This window comes from Ranitomeya variabilis, chromosome 6 (assembly GCF_051348905.1).
Source record: "Ranitomeya variabilis isolate aRanVar5 chromosome 6, aRanVar5.hap1, whole genome shotgun sequence".
In the NCBI taxonomy this organism is placed as follows: Eukaryota; Metazoa; Chordata; class Amphibia; order Anura; family Dendrobatidae; genus Ranitomeya; species Ranitomeya variabilis.
In genome coordinates, this window is record NC_135237.1 from 78,558,063 (window position 1) to 78,578,771 (window position 20,709).

Below are 20,709 nucleotides of genomic sequence, written 5' to 3' on the forward strand. Positions count from 1 at the left end.
ACTGAGCAATCGTGGGAGAAGAAACTTGGTGAGAGAGGTAAAGAATGCGGCCAAGTACAGAGATATCCTGGATGAGTACTCTGGACCTCAGACTTGGCCGAAGGTTCACCTTCCAACAAGACAATGACCCTAAGCACACAGCTAAAATAACAAAGGAGTGGCTTCAGAACAACTCTGTCACCATTCTTGACTGGTCCAGCCAGAGCCCTGACCTAAACCCAATTGAGCATCTCTGAAGAGACCTGAAAATGGCTGTCCGCCAACGTTCACCATCCAACCTGACAGAACTGGAGAGGATCTGCAAGGAAGAATGACAGAGGATTCCCAAATCCAGGTGTGAAAAACTTGTTGCATCATTCCCAAGAAGACTCATGGCTGTACTAGCTCAAAAGGGTGCTTCTACTCAATACTGAGCAAAGGGTCTGAATACTTATGACCATGTGATATTTCAGCTTTTCCTTCGTAATAAATTTGCAAAAATTCTACATATCTGTTTTTTTTCAGTCAAGATGGGGTGCAGAGTATACATTAATGTGAAAAAAATGAACTTTTTTGAATTTACCAAATGGCTGCAATGAAGCAAAGAGGGAAAAACTTTAAGGGGTCTGAATACTTTCCGTACCCACTATATATATATATATATGTGTGTGTGTGTGTGTGTGTGTGTATGTATAGGGCACGGAACTATGGGATGGAGGATGTGTGATGAGTATATGGGCACGGGACTATGTGATGGAGGATGTGTGATGGGTATATGGGCACGGGACTATGGGATAGAGGATATATATCATGGCGAAGATGTTTTTATAATGGTTGCCATGGCGACGATGTCATAATAGGTTGTAATGGTGACGGTTATGGCATAATAGTTGCCATGGTGACAATGATGTGATGTCCTAATAGGTTGCCATGGCGACGATGATGTTAGAATGGTTGCCATGGCGAAGATGATGTCATAATGGTTTAATGGGCATGGAGCTATGGGATGGAGGATGTGTGATGGGTATATGGGCATTGGACTATGGGATGGAGGATATATATATAATGGGATTATGGACACTTAACTATGGGATGGAGGATGTGTGATGGGTATATGGGCACGGGACTATGGGATGGAGGATATGTATCATGGCGAAGATGATGTCATAATGGTTTAATGGGCATGGAGCTATGGGATGGAGGATGTGTGATGGGTATATGGGCATTTAACTATGGGATGGAGGATATATATATATATATAATGGGATTATGGGCATGGAACTATGGGATGGAGGATATGTATGATGGGTATATGGGCATGGGACTATGGGATGGAGGATGTGTATTATAGGTATATGGGCACGGGACTATGGGATGGAGGATATGTATGATGGGATTATGGGCACGGGACTATGGGATGGAGGATGTGTATGATGGGTATATGGGCTCGAGACTATGAGATGGAGGATATATATGATGGGTATATGGGCACGGGACTATGGGATGGAGGATGTGTATGATGGGTATATGGGCACGGGGCTATGGGATGGAGGATGTGTATGATGGGATTATGGGCACGGGACTATGGGATGGAGGATGTGTATGATGGGTATATGGGCTCGAGACTATGAGATGGAGGATATATATGATGGGTATATGGGCACGGGACTATGGGATGGAGGATGTGTATGATGGGTATATGGGCACGGGGCTATGGGATGGAGGATGTGTATGATGGGTATAGGCACGAGACTATGAGATGGAGGATATATATGATGGGTATATGGGCATGGGACTATGGGATGGAGGATGTGTATGATGGGTATATGGGCACGGGAGGACTATGGGATGGAGGATAATCATTATTATTTGTTATAACTAACCACAGTTATTTACTATGCCCAGGCAACGCCGGGCTCTTCAGCTAGTATATGTATATAATTTATAATATATTTTGCGGGATGACCAGCGGATAATGCTTTTCTAATATATATACAGAGGCTTGCGAAAGTATTCACCCTCTTGGCTTTTTACCTATTTTGTTACATTACAACCTGTGTTTAAATATTTGGGACTTGGTCCACTTTTTGTATGTTTTATACCACGTACAGGCTCCATGGCAATAAGTATGTGCAATAATTGTCAACTGTAGGATTCTGTTCACGCTTGATTACTTTTACTATGCTGGGACATTTATGTGCACTGACCTTTGCATTCAGTTTGATATATAGATACATTTTATTGCCCAACATTATCTGTTTTTGCATTATTTTGACATTTTATTGCTGCCTCAAGTTTTTATCACCAATTATTGACTTTTTGGTGTAGTCTATGCAGGAGTGGTCATTTGCCACACATTCCCATTATTCCTATGAGATATATCTAATTTCTTATGTATTTTTGTATAATTAAATCATGATGAATATGTCTCTTGAACAATAATACCCTTGGTGAGGTCTATTTCTGTTTTAGCATCTCCTTTTTATTATGTTTGTCATACTTTGTTGTACATATACTTCTCCTAGTTTCTTATGTAGGCTATATTTAAGTAGGAGAGCCCTCATATATTTTTGTCTATTGATAGGTTGACTAAATAGTATAAGTTGATGATGTTAAGTGTGAAAAATGTAGGCATAAATTTAATTTATGGGATGAAATAAATAAAAAAATTGGCATGTGGATATGTATTCACCCCTTTTGTGATGAAGCCGCTAAACATTTCTGGTGCAAGCAATTCCCTTCATAAGGGTAAGTTCACATCTGCGTATATAAAGTAGCTGAGATTCTCAGCCAGAAAAGTTGGAGAATGTCAGGCAAGTGTCATGCATTTTTTTAGTAGTAAGGCAAACTGGGAAAAGGAAGAGTGCACAATCGGGTTTTAAATGTTAAAACAACATATAAGCCAACATGGATCTGCTCACCTGGTGGTGCTGCAACAAAGCAGCATGTAACAATCAGCTGCTCCAAGACAGGAGCCCAAAGGACTTAGGGTACCTTCTCACAGTGGCACTTTGGTCGCTACGACGGTACGATCCGTGACGTTCCAGCGATATACTTACGGTCTCGCTGTGTCTGACACGCTACTGTGATCAGGGACCCCGCTGAGAATCGTACGTCGTAGCAGATCGTTTGAAACTTTCTTTCGTCGCTGGATCACCCGCTGTCATCGCTGGATCGGCGTGTGTGACGCCGATCCAGCGATGTGTTCGCTTGTAACCAGGGTAAACATCGGGTTACTAAGCGCAGGGCCGCGCTTAGTAACCCGATGTTTACCCTGGTTACCATTGTAAATGTAAAAAAAACCCAAACCACTACATACTCACATTCCGGTGTCTGTCACGTCCCTCGCCGTCAGCTTCCCGCACTGACTGTGAGCGCCGGCCGTAAAGTAAAAGCAGAGCACAGCGGTGACGTCACCGCTGTGCTGTGCTTTACGGCCGGCACTGACACAGTCAGTGCGGGAAGCTGACGGCGAGGGACGTGACAGACACCGGAATGTGAGTATGTAGTGTTTGGTTTTTTTTTTTACATTTACAATGGTAACCAGGGTAAACATCGGGTTACTAAGCGCGGCCCTGCGCTTAGTAACCCGATGTTTACCCTGGTTACCCGGGGACTTTGGCATCGTTGGTCGCTGGAGAGCTGTCTGTGTGACAGCTCTCCAGTGACCACACAACGACTTACCAACGATCACGGCCAGGTCGTATCGCTGGTCGTGATCGTTGGTAAATCGTTTAGTGTAACGGTACCCTTAGAGAAAGAACATATCCAGGTAAAGTGTCACTGGATGCGCTGCTGATAATTGAATTAAACAATTATTTTCCTTAGAAACTTTATTTTGACAGGTTTACAAAGTCAATGCGTTTCGAGGTCAATGCAGGACCTCTTCATCAGGACAAAAACCTAGTTTTGTTAACCTCGAAACGCATTGAATTTGTAAATCTGTTAAAATAAAGTTTCTAAGTAAAATATTCATTTACAGTAATTCAATTATTAGCAGCGCATCCAGTGACACTTCACCCGGATATGTTCATGCATTTTTTTTCTCACCTAGACATGCGTATGCAATGTGTGTTACATACAGTAAGATAGATGTCATTGAGATATATAATCCGTACAGTGTGTGCGTGTAGCTTACTGTACATGTGTTTAGCTAATAAATGAAAAAAATGGCTTCTGGCAGGAGAGAATAGTTACAGTATGCACACTGAAGGTTTCAGTTATTTTGTTTCCTTTTTGTTGTTTGCTTCACAAAAAAAAGCCAAATGTTCACAGTTGTAGGCATGTTCTTTTCATGAACTGATGCAAACCCTAAAAAAACCCAAAAAACAGTGAAATTCAAGGTTGTGAGGGAGCAAAACACAAAAAATGAAAAGGGGGTGAATATGTTCGTATCTACTGTACATCAGAACAAAGTTATGCCAGTTCTTTATTGATGTCAAAAATACGCTTTTTTGGCATACATTGGGTAAACTTCAAAGTATAAATGTGTAATAGGAGCTTAGTCTAAAGACCCCCACACACTTTAGATAATGTATGGCCAATGGTTTGGCTAGCGGCTGTCTCGCCTGACTCCTCCAACTCCCCCGTACACGCTCTCATTGCTGAGCATGCCTGTTTCCTCTACAAGAGAGCGGCTTCCAGACTCCTTTGGCTGCTTATTTTTTGAAATTGGACATGCTGGATACTTCTCTTCTCCAACATCACCTGTCGGTGGAGAGTTGGGAGACCCCCATAGACATTATACTGTCAGGCAAGCCTGTCTATGTTGGAGGTTCCGGCCAATGTTAGTCTAATGTGTATGGGGGCAATCACTTGTTGGCTATTTGGAAGTACATTACGTCTAATGTTAAACTCCTTGTTCTAAAAATTAAATGTTTATTTAACTGTGTAATATAATCTCAATAAAAAAGTCCTGGGAAAAATGTATCCACTGTCTTCTCGTCTCCGTGTGAAAACCTCTTTATTTGGAAGCTTTACAAGAATGTCTGCTTTGGTTGCAGGAGGTGAATGCTCTCGAATGTGAGATCCAGCTGCTGAAGATTCATAGACATGAAAGAATAGTTCAGTACTATGGTTGTTTGCGGGACCCTACTGAGAAGAAGCTCTCCATATTTGTGGAGTACATGCCAGGGGTGAGTTGGAAAGCCTTCACTCCAGTGTCAAACAGGCGAAATGATTCAAGAGTCCCAATTTTGGCATATGTAGTCCTCCTCTTTTACTTGCATCGTAAACTTTGTCCTTAATGGAGATCCAGTAACAAGAAACGGCTCATTATTAATCATATTATAAGAAATTTACTATAGTGATTAGATAACCCAAGTCAATTCGAAATACTGTAGTGTTCTATTCTCAAATTTTTGTCAAAAATTTGGCCCACCAGAGAACCCTATGGTATGTTCATGGGCTAATTTGACCCTTTTACACTGCATTCGACCAGTAAATAGGTAAACCTCAGATTCTTATTTTAGAGGAAACAACTAAGAGATCCACAGACTAAAAAGATGCCATTAAAGGGTCCCTTAATTGTAGATTCTGTAGTTGGGGCATATTGTGTGCAATTGCTTACTTTACCAACCGATCTATAAAAATAATAAATTGCCATCTGTAGAATATCAGTGACTTTATTAAGCAGCATCATCCATTTTTGGGGTTTTGGAAAATGTTTTTTTACTTATTAGGTTTATGTCATGTGAAAATGGAAATATGCTTATGTGGTCGGTCACATGCTGAACTTCAAAGGCACATATTTTCCAAAAATGATTACCGTACTAGATCCAAAGAAAACAAACTGGATGTTGAAGATCCCACCAGGAATCTGGTTATTAGGGAGTCGGGGACGCTATAGACAGTAGTATTGTTGTGAGGGCCGCTCAATATTACGTGAATAAGAGTCTTTTATAGGATAACAATCCTTTACAAGCATGGTGTTACTATCTGAAATGTTCTTTTTTTCTTTGAGTCTAGTGATTATTGCATATTTTTGTATGATACTTATTTTATCCTTATTTTATTCTTCTATAGGGTTCTATTAAAGATCAACTAAAAGCATATGGTGCACTAACGGAAAATGTTACCCGGCGATATACACGACAGATTCTTCAAGGAGTTTCATACTTACATAGCAATATGATTGTACATAGAGATATTAAAGGTGAGTGTCTTGCACACAATTTTGGATTCCACTTAATGTGCTAGTAAACAGATGGTAATCGGGGAAAAAGGGACCTGGGAGTCCAATGCTTCAGGGATATTGTAGAATATTCACAAAGTAGTGAGTACAGCTTGCGATGCACTGGTCTTTGTGCTCTTCAATAAGTTCAAGGGTTATTACTTTACTCACTGTTCCCAGTAAAAGACATGGACAGTATAACTTTGCACTTGTTAGATTAATTAGATGTATATCTATAATTGGGATTTAGAAAAGAATCAAACCACATTTTACTAGTATTAAATGGGAAATCTAGGTAATTCCAAAAGTTTCACTAGCTTTTTTGCAGTCCTAAAAGCTACAGCCTTCTTTGGTATCTTTTTTTACTTGCTGTATTATGTGAAAAAAAATCAGCAATATATTTAAACTTAATTTTTTTTACCCATATTGTTTCTCTAGCTTGAAAGATGCTTGATGCTGTTCAGTATTAATCAAGAAAGCCATGTTTTCCTCCGACTCAGTCTTCAGCCCCTCCTGTCTTCTCTTGAACAAAGATTTAAGCTCCAATATGTTCATATTAAATAAAAGCTTAGATTCAGGAGAATACAGCATGGGCTAAGCCGAGGGAGTCCACTTGTCTGGATATGACACTGAATGGCATTAGGCAGCTTGCAGTGTATTGTAATGCGTGCAAGCTACAGAAGCACATTTTTTAATCAGATTCAATTATATGAATATTTTTTTCTTCTTCATCCTACTTCCAATGCAGTAAAGATAGAAAAGATGCAAAGATTTCCGTAATCCTTAAAGGGCACCTGTCACCTCAAATTGGCAGGATATTAAAATGAGTTTTTAACGGTCCGATGGGCGGCGTTTCCTCTTCATTTCTCCACCCGGTCCGTCCCTGTTTTCCGCAATATGTTAGTGAATTAGAGTATGTGAGCGCCGTAGTTGGCGCATGCACAATGCAATCTTCGGTGGTACACGCACAGTATGCTTTGCCCGGCTGCGGGCAAAGCCGAAAAGCATTACTGTGCATGCGCCCGCGCACTATGTCCCGCAGCACAGCGAAATACTTCCGGGACTTAGTGCGTGGGCACATGTGCAGTAATGCTTTTCGGCTTTGCCCACAGTTGGGCAAAGCATACTGCGTGTGCGCCTCCGAAGATTGCATTGTGCATGCGCCAACTATGGCGCTCACATACTCTAATTCACTAACATATTGTGGACAACAGGGATGGACAGGGTGGAGAAATGAAGACGAAATGCTGCCCATTGGTCCGGTAAAAACTCATTTAAATATCCCGCCAATTTGAGGTGACAGGTTCCATTTAAAAAGGATCTGCCACTGGGTCAAATTTGGCCTGCTTTTGTTCCCGTTGCTCTCCTGAGTATCCTGTTTTTGTTTTTTTGTGTTTCTAAAATCTCTCATATGGTTCCATAGATATGGTCCATAAAAATTATCACTGGATAAATAGGTCAATATCTCTGGGACCAAGTGGCAGTTTTTAGGAAAACAAAAACTGGTCATGTTTGCCCTAATGACTGCTCCGCTTTAACTATATGACTGAGATTACAATTTCCTATTTTCCTTCATATAAACAAATATCTGATTCGTTAAAATGTTATAAAATTAATCACAATTTAGGAAGAAATCAATGAAATCATGTTTAATGTTGAGCATTGACATGAAATCAATGAATAAATACAGCAATAATTTAATGCACAATTTTTCACTACTGCGTATCTTATCAGAATTGGAGGAACATCTATTCTGGGGGAAAACTCTACGAATTCGAATTCCTTGAAGCATTCCTCCTTTTTTAAATACACAGACTGCTGTAAATGACAGGCCCTAACAGACTGGGATACAGATGTCCCCACCATTGTTCTGCACTTTTATCAGCATTGCTATTTCTCATTACATAAACCAAATTTTTATATTATGGAATCATTATTAGTGCATTATTATTAATTAAAGGTAAATCTGCAATTAACAACCAGCATTAGTTAATAAGTTTGAAGTTAGAGTGGAAATACAGTATATGATGAGATACAAGAAGCTGTTGCAGACAAGAAGAGAGAGATACCACAGGAAGGCTGAGTTCCGGAGATAAAATCCTGGCTCACTGAGCTCTGTTGATCTATGGCATCTTGCCTGGTTGTTTCCTGCATTTCCAAAGCATGTACTCCGGAATAACAATGCAAGAGACTGGATTATCTTCAGAGCCATTTATCATACAGATGTTTTATCCATTGTTTGCAGGTGCCAACATTTTAAGAGACTCAGCTGGGAATGTCAAACTTGGTGACTTTGGGGCCAGCAAACGCATCCAAACCATCTGTATGTCTGGGACCGGAATTAAATCTGTGACAGGGACCCCATACTGGATGAGTCCAGAGGTGATCAGTGGAGAAGGATATGGGAGGAAAGCGGATGTGTGGTAGGTATTGCAGATAAATCCCAGATGAGAGATTTATGGAAGTAATGTGAGAATTGGGCTCATAAGTAAGAACAGTGTGTCCACACAGCAGAAATGTATAACTGACATATATTTACATAGACTGACCCCATACATGGCAAAAAAGAGACAAGAAAAACAAACATATATACAGTTGTCTTAAAAAGTATTTGCCCCTTCCTGATTTCCTACTCTTTTGCATGTTTGTCACACTTAAATGTTTCAGATCACCAAACAAATGTAAATATTAGACAAAGATAACACAAGTCACCAAAAAATGCCGTTTTTACATTAAAGGGCCTCTGTCACCCCCTCCAGCCATTATAAACTAAAAGAGCCACCTTGTGCAGCAGTGATGCTGCTTTATAACAAGGTGGCTCTTTTAGTTTTTGGTGCATGTATTCCCAAAATAAATCGTTTTATAAGTTCTTCAAAATACCTGTCTTTGGCCAGGGAGGCAGGTCCTCACCCCCCTGCTTGAAACGCCAAACTGCCGTCACTCAAATGTTCAGGGGCGCCCGGCGCCGCCCCCTCCGCTCTGTTTTCGCATTAAATCCGGCGCCTGCGCTGTGTAGTACTGTCTGGTGCAGGCGCAGTGAGCTCTGGCCATCTGACGTCACAGCCATGGCTCGCAGACTGCGCCTGTGCAGCCGCCCTGCTTGTGAATCCCAGCCCCGCACTCTGCATAATGCATAACACACTGTGGGGCTGGGATTCACAAGGTGGGTGGCCGCACTGACAGCACAGGCGCAATCTGCGAGCCATGGCTGTGACGTCAGACGGCCAGAGCTCACTGCGCCTGCACCAGACATCAATATTCAGCGCAGGCGCCGGATTTCATGAGAAAATAGAGCGGAGGGGGCGGCGCCCCTGAACATTTGAGTGACGGCAGTGTGGCGTTTCAAGCAGGGGGGTGAGGACCTGCCTCCCTGGCCAAAGACAGGTATTTTGAAGAACTTATAAAACGATTTATTTTGGGAATACATGCTCCAAAAACTAAAAGAGCCACCTTGTTAGAAAGCAGCATCACTGCTGCACAAGGTGGCTCTTTTAGTTTATAACGGCTGGAGGGGGTGACAGTGGCCCTTTACGGTCTTTATTATTAAGGGAAAAGAAATCCAAACCTACAGGACCCTGTGTGAAAAAGTGATTGCCCCCCTAAAAAATAAATTAACAGTGGGAATAGGAAAAAGTACACACTGGCGCTCACAAGTGTCAGGAGGGGATGAAGCTGCTGGTGATGTGACAGGTTCTGTGCCTCTTCCTGTCTAAATAACTTGCAGAATATTGAAAGTGATGCAATCACTGCGCTACAAGTAAACAGTATTGTGACAACATCCCAGTAGTGAAAATACAAGTAGTAAAGCACTTGGGTAATGGGTTCCAGTCACACTTACTTGTGCTGTAGGTTTATGAATGATCACACCATAGGTCAAAAGTTGCAGAACCCTCGTGTGCAGAGAGGTGAGAGCTAGGGGAGCGTCCTTCCATGGCTGGGGCCCTCACAGGTGCACAGAGATGACGGCTGGTGGCGGGCTCCACTGCCGCGAAGTGAGTGAGGGGCGTGGTGTAACGCGACGTCATGAAAACTGAACGACGGGTGCATTATAGGGTCAATAAACCAAAGCGCTTCGAAGGATGGGACAGCATTGGCGGCGGAGCCCGCCACCAGACGGCATCTCTGTGCACCGGTGAGGGCCCCAGCCACAGGAGGACGCTCCCCTAGCTCTCACCTCTCTGCATACGAGTGTGCCACAACTTTTTACCTACGGTGTGATAATTCATAAACCTACAGCACAAATAAGTGTGACCGGAACCCATTACCCAAGTGCTATACTACCTGCATTTTCTCTACTGGGATGTTGTCATATTAGGTGATTTCATCAATACTCTTTACTTGTAGCGCGGTGATTGCATCACTTTGGATAAAGTTAGTTAAATAGCAAAGTCATGTTGTAGGATTTCCTTTTAATAAGATTATTCTAACAAGTCTAGTTGCAAACTGTGATCAGCCATTTTGAATATTTCAGACTAATGCCTTTATTTTCTATGTTTTCTATCCTAAAGGAGTGTCGCCTGCACAGTTGTGGAAATGCTCACAGAGAAACCGCCATGGGCGGAGTATGAAGCAATGGCCGCTATTTTCAAAATTGCTACACAACCAACTAAACCAAAGCTTCCGGACAGTGTTTCAGACTCTTGTAGGGACTTCATGAAACAAATATTTGTGGAAGAAAAAAGGAGGCCCACGGCCGAGGAACTTTTAAGGCATCCTTTTGTTAGTCATAGTATTTAATTTTTTGTACTTACCACTGTGGAGAATGTAAGCGAAATGAAGGATTGTGAAATGTACAGAGAAGCCCTGAAAGACGTCCATGTCTCTTCTACTTGCATTCCTCAAGAGGCCAAGCAGATCAGCTCTGGGAAAATTCATTTCTAGACTTGTCTGCGGCTTCTTAAACACTACTGGAGTAGACCAGCTACATACTGCAACAATTAGGAAAAGATCTATTGAGAAACATCCCAGATCCGGAGGACGGACGGGACTCACCAGAACCATTACGTCCCAAACTATTGTATGTTTTGAATTAAAGTATTTGATTGTAATAATGAAACACTGTTGGTGCCTGTAGAGCAATGATGAGCAACAGCCAGGGCCTAAACCTAACCTATATGCCAGCTTCTGAAACCTGCAATGTTGAGTCTTCAGATCCAGTATGTTCTCTTCGGCCGGTCTGGGTATGTACTGTGATTTCCGGACTGGCCGTGGGTCTCTAAACCTGAACTCACCAGCCTCATCTGCATTCATGAGGCTTTTTGAGTTCAGGTCAGAAGACCTGCAGCCAATCAAGACCATACACATCATTCTAAGATTTATCCCAACGGACAATTACAAACAAATCAATCATTCACTAGTTAAAAATGTTACACTTTTCCACTGATAACAGACTATCATCCTCTGGAAAGAAGTCTGGTGTATTTAAATGTTCCCATAGCAGCTAGTTCAAGAAAGAACTTACTGTTAAAAACATTCCAAGATCATTCATTCTTTGCCTTGGTTGGTGCCAGTGAACATGTAAGGTCAGTGTATATCACTGCAATGGCCAATATGGTCTAAAATGTAAATGGATGTATCAGCGGAATGATTGTATGTTCAATGGTTATTCAGCCATCAACTCACTTCTATATCATGTGTATGTCCACCAAATTATAATAAGGGATACACTTCCACAAATTTGTGGTCTTTATTTGTCTATAATTGTCCATAGGAATAAAATTGCATTGAAGATCTTTCAGCCGTTAATTTTTTACGACCCCACACACATTAAGACTACTGTTGTCCGAACCCACCGATATCTTGCAATATCTTAGCTTTCCAGTTGAAGCCCTTTTCAAGCACTTTTTCTGTTGGATATGCTGATAATGTAATGGTATGATCATTAGAAAGAATGCTTGCAGTTTCCCCTTAAAGGGGTTGTCTGGCTTCTAAAATAAAAATCCAAACGTCAAAGAATGAAGCATACTCATAATAAAATGAGCCATACTCGCCTGCAATAACAGTCTTACATCCAGCACTGGCTGCTCCAATGCCCAAGATGGCTAGCGATGACTTCTTGTACTGTGGTCACATGGACCTCAGTGGGTTGTTGACCAAAAATGGGACTTCGTTGCTTCCTGTCCAACTGCAGACCACCAGAGCGGCCAGTGATGGATTCACAGAGCAGATGAGTATGTATTATTATTGCTATTAATATTGATAATATTACCACTGGTGTCCTATAGTTCTCACTGATGTAACATGTAATGACTGGAGTTCTTCGTTAAGTTCTTCCGTTCAATGACTGATGCATCTGTCTTGCTTATCATGCGGATACTGCCTCTGTGCCCATCAGGGGATATACTAATAATCATTTCTGGATTCAGCGGCAGGAGCCAGACCAATAATCATTACACCGATACCCTCAGCTTAATCTCTTAAATTCATTTTTTCTTTTTTTTTTATTCCCACACTCCAAAAAAAACGTTCGAGACATATGCACCCCTAAATGGTACCATTAAAAATATAACATATCCCACATAAAAACAAGCCCCAATAGCTACTTTCTTAGAAAATTTAAGCAGCTACGAAAATGAAAAAATGTCCTCAAAGCTCAAAATAGCTCCGTCTAAATAATTTTTCTCTTATCGAAACCAGAATCAAAGGCTTGATGTTGCTCACCACAGCTTTACTGCGTGAAATTCACATTACCTTGTGTCGAAGACAGTTTATGTTTTTCATAAATCTCAGAGTGGAAAGCTGTATTGTTTTTTAATTTTTTTCATTGCATATCAGATCCTGATACTATTTAATACTGAACCGTTAAAGTGGACTAGTAAGTATTTTCAGAAAAATAAAAATGAAAAAAAATATTTAATAGGATATGCCACAATGATTGTAATGTAATTTTGACTCTTTCCGTGTAGTCTTTAAAGAGCTTGTCTGATAACAAATGTAGGATATCCATAAGGCCGGTTTTACACATCTGTGATTTTTGGACCATGAGGCAAGGACTAGCTGCAGGTCTCCTAATGTCTCCTAATGTCCAGCTTTATAGGATTTGTGAAACCTGCCTAATGATAACCATATTGTATAACCCATTATAACGTTCAGAGTTTGAGACCCAACCTCCTCCCATAGTTTTGCTCTGAAAAAATAAATAGGGATGTATGACTACCGTAATGGATGATAACTCTGAGAATTCACTGTCCCCATATTGATATAAAAGTTTGTAGATTTTCTAAGCAAAACTGATTCCTATGAAATCGGTAAAGAATAACTATATCAACACTGGAGAAAAATGGGCAAATCAAAGCCTCAAACAGAATAATATTGTTTAAAGAGGATCTGTCCACACTCCTGTAACGTTTATTTTACACAAAATACATGACTCACAAAAAGTTAGGGATATTTGGCTTTCAGGTAAAATTTCAGGATGATCCTAAAATGCACTTTAACTTTTCCAGGGGAACTTAATGTGACCGTATCTAAACCTTTGAATGCACATGTCTATCTGTTCAATGCTTCAGTATTTTTTCCACAACGTGCTGTTCGCTAACAAGAAGCTTAATGTCAAAATTCACAACAGGTGTTTGATGTGTCAGGGTTGAATTAGAATTGGGTTTAAACTGTCCTCCTCATTCTGTTCACGTGTTGACATCATGAGACCAAGATGATACCTAACAATTGATCACCAGTACCTCACCATTGCAAGGCTTCAGGCTGGATGTTCTCAGATGGATATGGCCACTGAGCTTGGAGTGTCATGTATGCCTATGAGACGGCTGAGTTCCGGTCAGGAGACCCGCGGTTGGTCTGGACATCGTAGTCCTTAGTCGGCGTAAGATAAATACCACTCAGATCATCCGGATTCATCAATAATCTATTATGGAAGTGTGCGGCCACTATTGTCATGTTCATAGATGATCTTGTTATCAGCAAAGAATATTTGTTATCCATTGTATCAGCTGACATATTTGTGGTTCTCCGGCTAATGTACAGAATCCACGCTGGTGCCTTAATCTGTGTTTTTTTTTCTTGTACTAGCAATAGTGAATCCTTGTCTTCCATGTTTTCTTGAAAAAAAATTGCTGCCTCCTCTTATTAAATTCTGTAGGTTTTCTCATGAGAATGTACAAGTTTGATTTAAATGCTTTGGATGATTGTGAGAGTACCAGCATATTGAGTACATTTACTAATGACCGTGTGCCTGGATACATTAGTGACCACCGTGAATGTCATAATGTAATGCATCATGTACAGGTATTAAACCCGTAGGCGATAAGATCATTCAGTATAGCGATATCCCTTCAGTGTTCTCGTGCTGCCATAATAAAGGTAATGTAGTGTTGTGAGGGATGTAGCTCTCCCAGAAATGCTTCAAGGAGCCAATCATTTTCTCTTGTTTCTTGCACATGTCAAAGTATCACATGTATGGTGTACATGTATGTATTGTTGTAACCACAATAATATAAAATGTGGTTTTAGGCCAATCATATTTGATATTATAAAAATCTTTTGTACAGAAGGGTATTTTCTACTTCATCTTTTAGCTTGGGCTCCACTCACATCGGCGTTGGAGGTTACATGGCAGATTTTGACGAAAACCTAGAATATTATAATGCTGCGTGATGTTCTGTTTTATGTAGAAAAATACAGGACACCATGATGGAAACCTGAAAGACTTTACTATAGATAATGGGTCTCATGCCGCTGTTCTTATATATCTATGACCTCAACTGTACATTAGTTTACATACACCTAATGTAAGGGGGGGGGCCCTCAGGCTCAGGGCCCCTCGATGACCTTTTCTCCGGTCCGCGGGACAGATTCCTGGGGACTGCAATGTCTATACTGCAGCACCAAACTGTCTGCTGTGGTGTCTATACCACAGACCCATATCTCCTGTGGTGTCTATGCTCCAGCCCCATGTCTCCTGTGATGTATGTGCCATAGTCTCATGTTTCCTGTAATGTATATAAAGAAATCTTGGTGCTTCTATGTGATGTATACGACAGTATTGGTGACTGTGATGTATATACAGCAGTCTTCGTGTCTCCTATGTGATGTATTTACAGCAGAGTCTCCGTGTCTCCTATGTGATGTATATACAGCAGAGTCTCAGTGTCTCCTATGTGACGTATATACAGCAGAGTCCAAGTGTATCCTTTGTGATGTATATACTGCAGACCGCCCAATGCTTGAGTTCAATAAAAGTAATGTGAGCAGTGATCGATTTCGCACTGTGATGAGTCCTGCAGTGTAATATACATCTGTGTTTGGTGCCACTTCCTGCTGTGAGTTCTTTACAAAAGTTGAAGGTGCTCTCTACCAACACAAACTTGGAAAAGCAGTTACAAGTTGCAACATCATCCATACCACCTAACATCACAGCCTCACCAAAGAGAAGCAGTTCCATAGGGCCCAGAAACTTTCAAGTTGATACTTTTGTACTGCGCCCGAATGATGGTCTAAATATCCAAATGGCCCGCGGCTCAAAAAAGGTTCTCCACCCCTGACCTAAGGGCTCATCCAGACAGCAGTGATTTTTCTCGTATGCAAAAATGGTCCCAGTTCCATCGCTGTTTTGGATCAGCGTGTATCAGTGTTAGGTCAGTGTCAGCTTTTACCATTAGAGTTCATTTTTTTTTGGATGAAAAAAATGCTGGAGGCTTTTCAAGCATCTTCTATCAAACAGGGAAGGAGACAGTGATGGTGACGGGTAAAAAATGGTCCCTGCTGGTGAAATATTGTCTTCCTGTGCTATGTGCTGGGTGTCCAATAAAAGGGGAACGGACTTTAAAGGGGTATTGTAAATAAGTCTGTCGTGACGCCACCTGTGGTGTTCGGTCAATTGTGGGACAGATGCAGCATGGGGGATGTTGTCACAGCAATCATGGTAACGCTTCCCACAGGTAAAGCGGGGTCCCCAGAGGTCCTGAAGTGTATGGCGATGATGTTGTAGGCTGGTAAAATGAGTAAAGGACACAAGTGGTAAGTCTTTACCTGGTTTACTGTAGTTAGCAGGCCACAGTCCAGGGCACCAGGCATGGGCGATGGTATGGCCCGGCTGGCTCGGAGGCAATCGAAGATTCCCTTTTTCCAGTCGAGGTCCATGAGCCTTTCCAACTACCGCTTGCTGTATATGAAGTCCCTGCTGCGTGAAGCTTTCTGCAGAGTCCTTTATTCCCCCTGTCCTGAGACAGGTACCTGCATGACGGGCAGCTTGAGCCTTTTTATAGGGACTCATCATGCCCCGGACTCCTCAGGTGCTGCTCTGCTGCGTCTCAGGTGTGGTGTTGACCAATGCCATAAAGTTCTCAGCCCTCTTGTTCTGCCAAGTGTCCTACAGTTCCACTAAGGCCTCGGGCTCCCAGTACCTGGTTCTGCGCTTCGGCTCTGAGGGTGCCCGGTCACAGTTCCCCTCTGAGCCCTGTTCCTCTCCTTTGCTCCTTTCCTCTAAAGCTCCACCACATACAACCCCTCAGGTTATCTGTCCTTTCAGAGGCTGTAGCTCCCTCGTGGCTGCCAGGCCTCTCTGTCTGCTCTCTCAGACTTCTGTCTCCTTCAGTGTCTCTATCAGACTGGCTAACTCCTCCTCCAGACCAGGACATATGTCCATATTTGAGGGAAGCTCCCCTGAACCTGGGTCCTGAGCCCCCCCCCCCCCCCCCCCCCCGGCCTGGATTCAGAATGTGTTGCATGCGGGTGCCTTACCTGGTGAAGAGAACTCCATTGCCTCTGAGCATGATATTACCCTCCCCGAAAGGAAAGCAACATCACTGTAACAACCGGTTACCTGGGGTGTTACATGTATATGTTCCCCCAACCTGCAAGAGAAGAAAAATAAACATTTATTATACCCACCTGCGGGGCGGTCCGGTCCGATAGGTATCGCAGATCTTGGTCCGGCTCCTCCCATCTTCTTGCGATGCCGCCCTCCTGCTTGCGTCGTGTGGAGACACACACGCACACTTGTTATGATCTATGGGGCTGCGTGCATGTCCGTGTTTTCACACAGATCGTATGTCCATGTGACCCACATGTAGACATGTCTGTTTTTTTGTCAGATGACAAATGCACTCGCAGGGTGCAGCAGGCCCCCGATAATAAATGCTAAAGCAGCACAGGTGCAAGCTACTGATGAGCGCAACCACCCACTCGCCCAAACATTAGAGGGGTTGGCTGCCTAGTAGCAAAAATGCACACAGGTATGGCTTGCATAAGACACTATTCACACAGATAAATGTGATGCACAGTGTCTGGACAACCTATTGATCACGCCCATAGTATTAGCGGGTAAGGAAAGGGTGAATCAAACACCCGAAAACCCCGCCCATATGACCGCAAACCTGCCTCGCCAAATTCAGGTGACAGGTTCCCTTTAAGCCCTGGTGTTAGTAATGGAGAGGTATCTATCAGGCACCCCCATTACTAACCCAGTAAAAAAAAAATAAAAAAAAAATACTATATTCAAATAAACACTCCCAGCACTTTCCCTAGTTAACCACTTTATTAAATTAAAAAAAAATGCCACTGAGGTTCAATGTAGTCCACTTAATTCGACGTTGTCCAAGCGAATCCACGGAAGTCCACTGAATCCTCCATTCAAAGACTCCAAAGAACGAGGCTCCATAGTGTTTGCAAACAGCCATTGCCGGGCCATGCTGCGCTCCCTGAGCCCCGGCGACTCTGAACGCCCCATTACACATGCACTTCTTTACTGCTCTATCTCATTAATCTAAATGGGGAAAAAATGCAGTGAAAGCGCTGAAAGTATTAACAAACTGTGACTGTTAAAAAAAAAAGTGCATTGTAGCCCAATTAAAAAAAGAGAAACAACGTGAATGAGATCTAAGACAATCTGTAAAAAAAAAAAAAAAAAAAAAAGCACAGCAAAACGCTGCATGTGAATAAACCCTGATGTGAATTAATTTACTATATTTATATATAATATGAAATAATAATCTGCAAAACTTCTTGCTTAACGGTCGTTCAAATTATATTTGATGTCTTAATAACAGTCTGTGGGACTAATCCAGACATATTGTGGAAAAGGGGAAGTTCTCTCAGCCACGTCTCTGTTGGGGACCGCTTTATCAACATTTCTGTTTTACACCTAACATCCTGTCAGATTTAACAGCAGCTAGCCAGTGGCTTCATGGCTAACTGCATACAGGTTGGTAGGGGGCGCTGCACGACAAGAAAACAGAAGAACATCACTTCTTAGGGCTCATACCCATATGTGAGGAAAAAAACGGTACAATTTCCGGACCGAAAGAACGGACGAGTGCCATGCGAGTGTCATGCAAGTACAATGTGAGAACAATGCGATTTTCACACCTAGCATTCAATTTACATCTGAGATTTTAACATAAGCTTTTATATACAGCAGTTCCCTGTATGTAAAAGCTCATGTTAAAATTTTAAAATCGCATTGCAATACACAACTGTACACATCCTTTTAAAACCAAATATATATATATATATATATATATATATATATATATTAGATAGATAGATAGATTGAAAGCTAGCAAATAATCTGCCGCATACAGTATAGACTAGGTTTTAATAGAATAGATAGAATAGATATATACACATAGAATAGGTATATATATATATATATATATATATATATATACTGTATATATACTAGATGGTGGCCCGATTCTAACGCATCGGGTATTCTAGAATATGTATAGTAGTATATTGCACAGCCCACGTAGTATGTAGCACAGCCCACGCAGTATATAACACAGGGCACATAGTATATTGCCCAGCCAGGTAGTATATAGCAGAGCTCACGTAGTATATAGCAGAGGCCACGTAGTATATAGCAGAGCCCACATAGTATATAGCAGAGCCCACATAGTATATAGCAGAGGCCACGTAGTATATAGTAGAGCCCACGTAGTATATAGCAGAGCCCACGTAGTATATAGCAGAGGCCACGTAGTATATAGCAGAGCCCACGTAGTATATAACAGCCCAAGTAGTATGGCAGCTTTCTGGAGACCATCCCTGGCCCGTCCATGAGAGGAGCAGATGTACGGGCGGTGGTGAGAGCGGCGGAGGCGCCATCTCTGGCAATGCAGGAGCAGCACACGGCCCACGCCTAACAATAACAGGACACGTGTGTAGATGACGGAGAGGTCGAGGGCTCGGCCGGGAGTGTGGCTCACACGGGGCACCCTGCAGGACTCCACAGTGCCGGCACATGGGCTGGCTCCGAAGAGCTGTTCACGTGCGGGGTGATAGTCCGCCCTTCCTGTAGTCCGGCACGGAGGCCGTTGCTGGAGGAGAACATCGTGGCTGCTCACGGGAGTGCCGGAGCCCTGGGCACAGGTCAGATGATGGCGGCCGCTGTGATCTCCCAGTTGTATGTCCATGTCCCGCATTGTGAGCGCTCGCTTCTTCCTCCCCATTATAACCTCATGCACCATGTGCGGGTCATGTGTCAGCAGTGAAGCACGCAGGGGGCACTGACGGGGGGGAGTAGGGAGGGATTAATCGGACTGCCCGTCGCTGATTGGTCGCGGCAGCCGTGACAGGCAGCTGGCGCGACCGATCAGTGACGCGGGATTTCCGTGACGGACGTTGCTGACAGAAAGACGGAAGTACCCCTTAGACAATTATATATATAGATATATATGTCAGTGACACACATATATATCTCTGTATTGCATAGAGATATAGATAGAAGAATAGCCGTTAATTCATGTGTCGGCTTCTGTAAAATCAATGCAGGAGCTGACAGGATAGAAGACATGGTTTCCATGCAGAATAGTTAGGTATATACAGTAGATGTGTGTGATCAATACAATTAGTATAGTGTGTGTCCAAATTAGGGGACATGTATGTATTTAATAAAAGATTATTTTCTGGGAAAAAATGGTGTGGGCTCCCGCTCAATTTTCTGCGCCAGAGAGGGAATGCCAGTGAATGGGGGCAGATATTAATAGACTAGGAAGGCACCATGGTTATTGAACCCCCCGGCTAAAAACATCTACCCCCAGCCACCCCAGAAAAGGCGCATCTCTAAGATGCGCCAATTCTGGCACTTAGCCTCTTTTCCCACTGCCCTGTAGTGGTGGCATATGGGGTAATAGTTGGAGTGTTGATGTCACCTTTGTGTTGTAAGGTGACATCAAGCCAGCTTACTGATGGAGAGGTGTCAATAAGACACCTATCCATTACTAATCCTATAGTTGGTAAATGGTTAAATAAAGACACAGTCAGAATAAAGTCTTTTAATGAAATAAAACACAACACAGTTTGGCCATTTTATTGTTTCTGATAATCCATGCAACACCCTCGATCTCCTGTAATAAAAATAAAATAATAAACCAACAATATACCCATACCTGTCCAGCGTTCAGTCCCACGCCGTAATCCATATCTAGGAGATGTACAGTTTACAACCAGGAGCGGTGCTAATGCGACCGCCCCGGCTGTAAACTACTGGGGAATGAATGAGAAGCTGCCGGTGGCAGCATCAGTGACTAGCGCTAACGTCACTGATGCAGCCACGGGCAGTTTCTTGCTGTCACCTTGCAATACAAAGGTGACATCAACCC

The 20,709-nt window shown here is 42.5% G+C and overlaps 1 protein-coding gene across 4 annotated transcripts in view; it reads left to right on the top strand.

Annotated features, from left to right (window-relative positions):
* Positions 1-15,307, top strand: part of LOC143781825 (mitogen-activated protein kinase kinase kinase 3-like) — a 155,156-nt gene extending 139,849 nt beyond the window's left edge. For 2 of the 4 annotated variants that reach the window (XM_077268699.1, XM_077268697.1), the window contains 4 exons: positions 4,983-5,114; positions 6,004-6,133; positions 8,397-8,574; positions 10,660-15,307. In XM_077268699.1, coding sequence (XP_077124814.1) covers positions 4,983-5,114; positions 6,004-6,133; positions 8,397-8,574; positions 10,660-10,888 — 669 coding nt within the window. In that variant the 3' untranslated portion in view covers positions 10,889-15,307. The remainder of the gene's footprint in view (positions 1-4,982; positions 5,115-6,003; positions 6,134-8,396; positions 8,575-10,659) is intronic. The other 2 variants (XM_077268698.1, XM_077268700.1) reach the window with 1 other exon arrangement.
* The last annotated feature ends 5,402 nt before the right edge of the window (positions 15,308-20,709 follow it).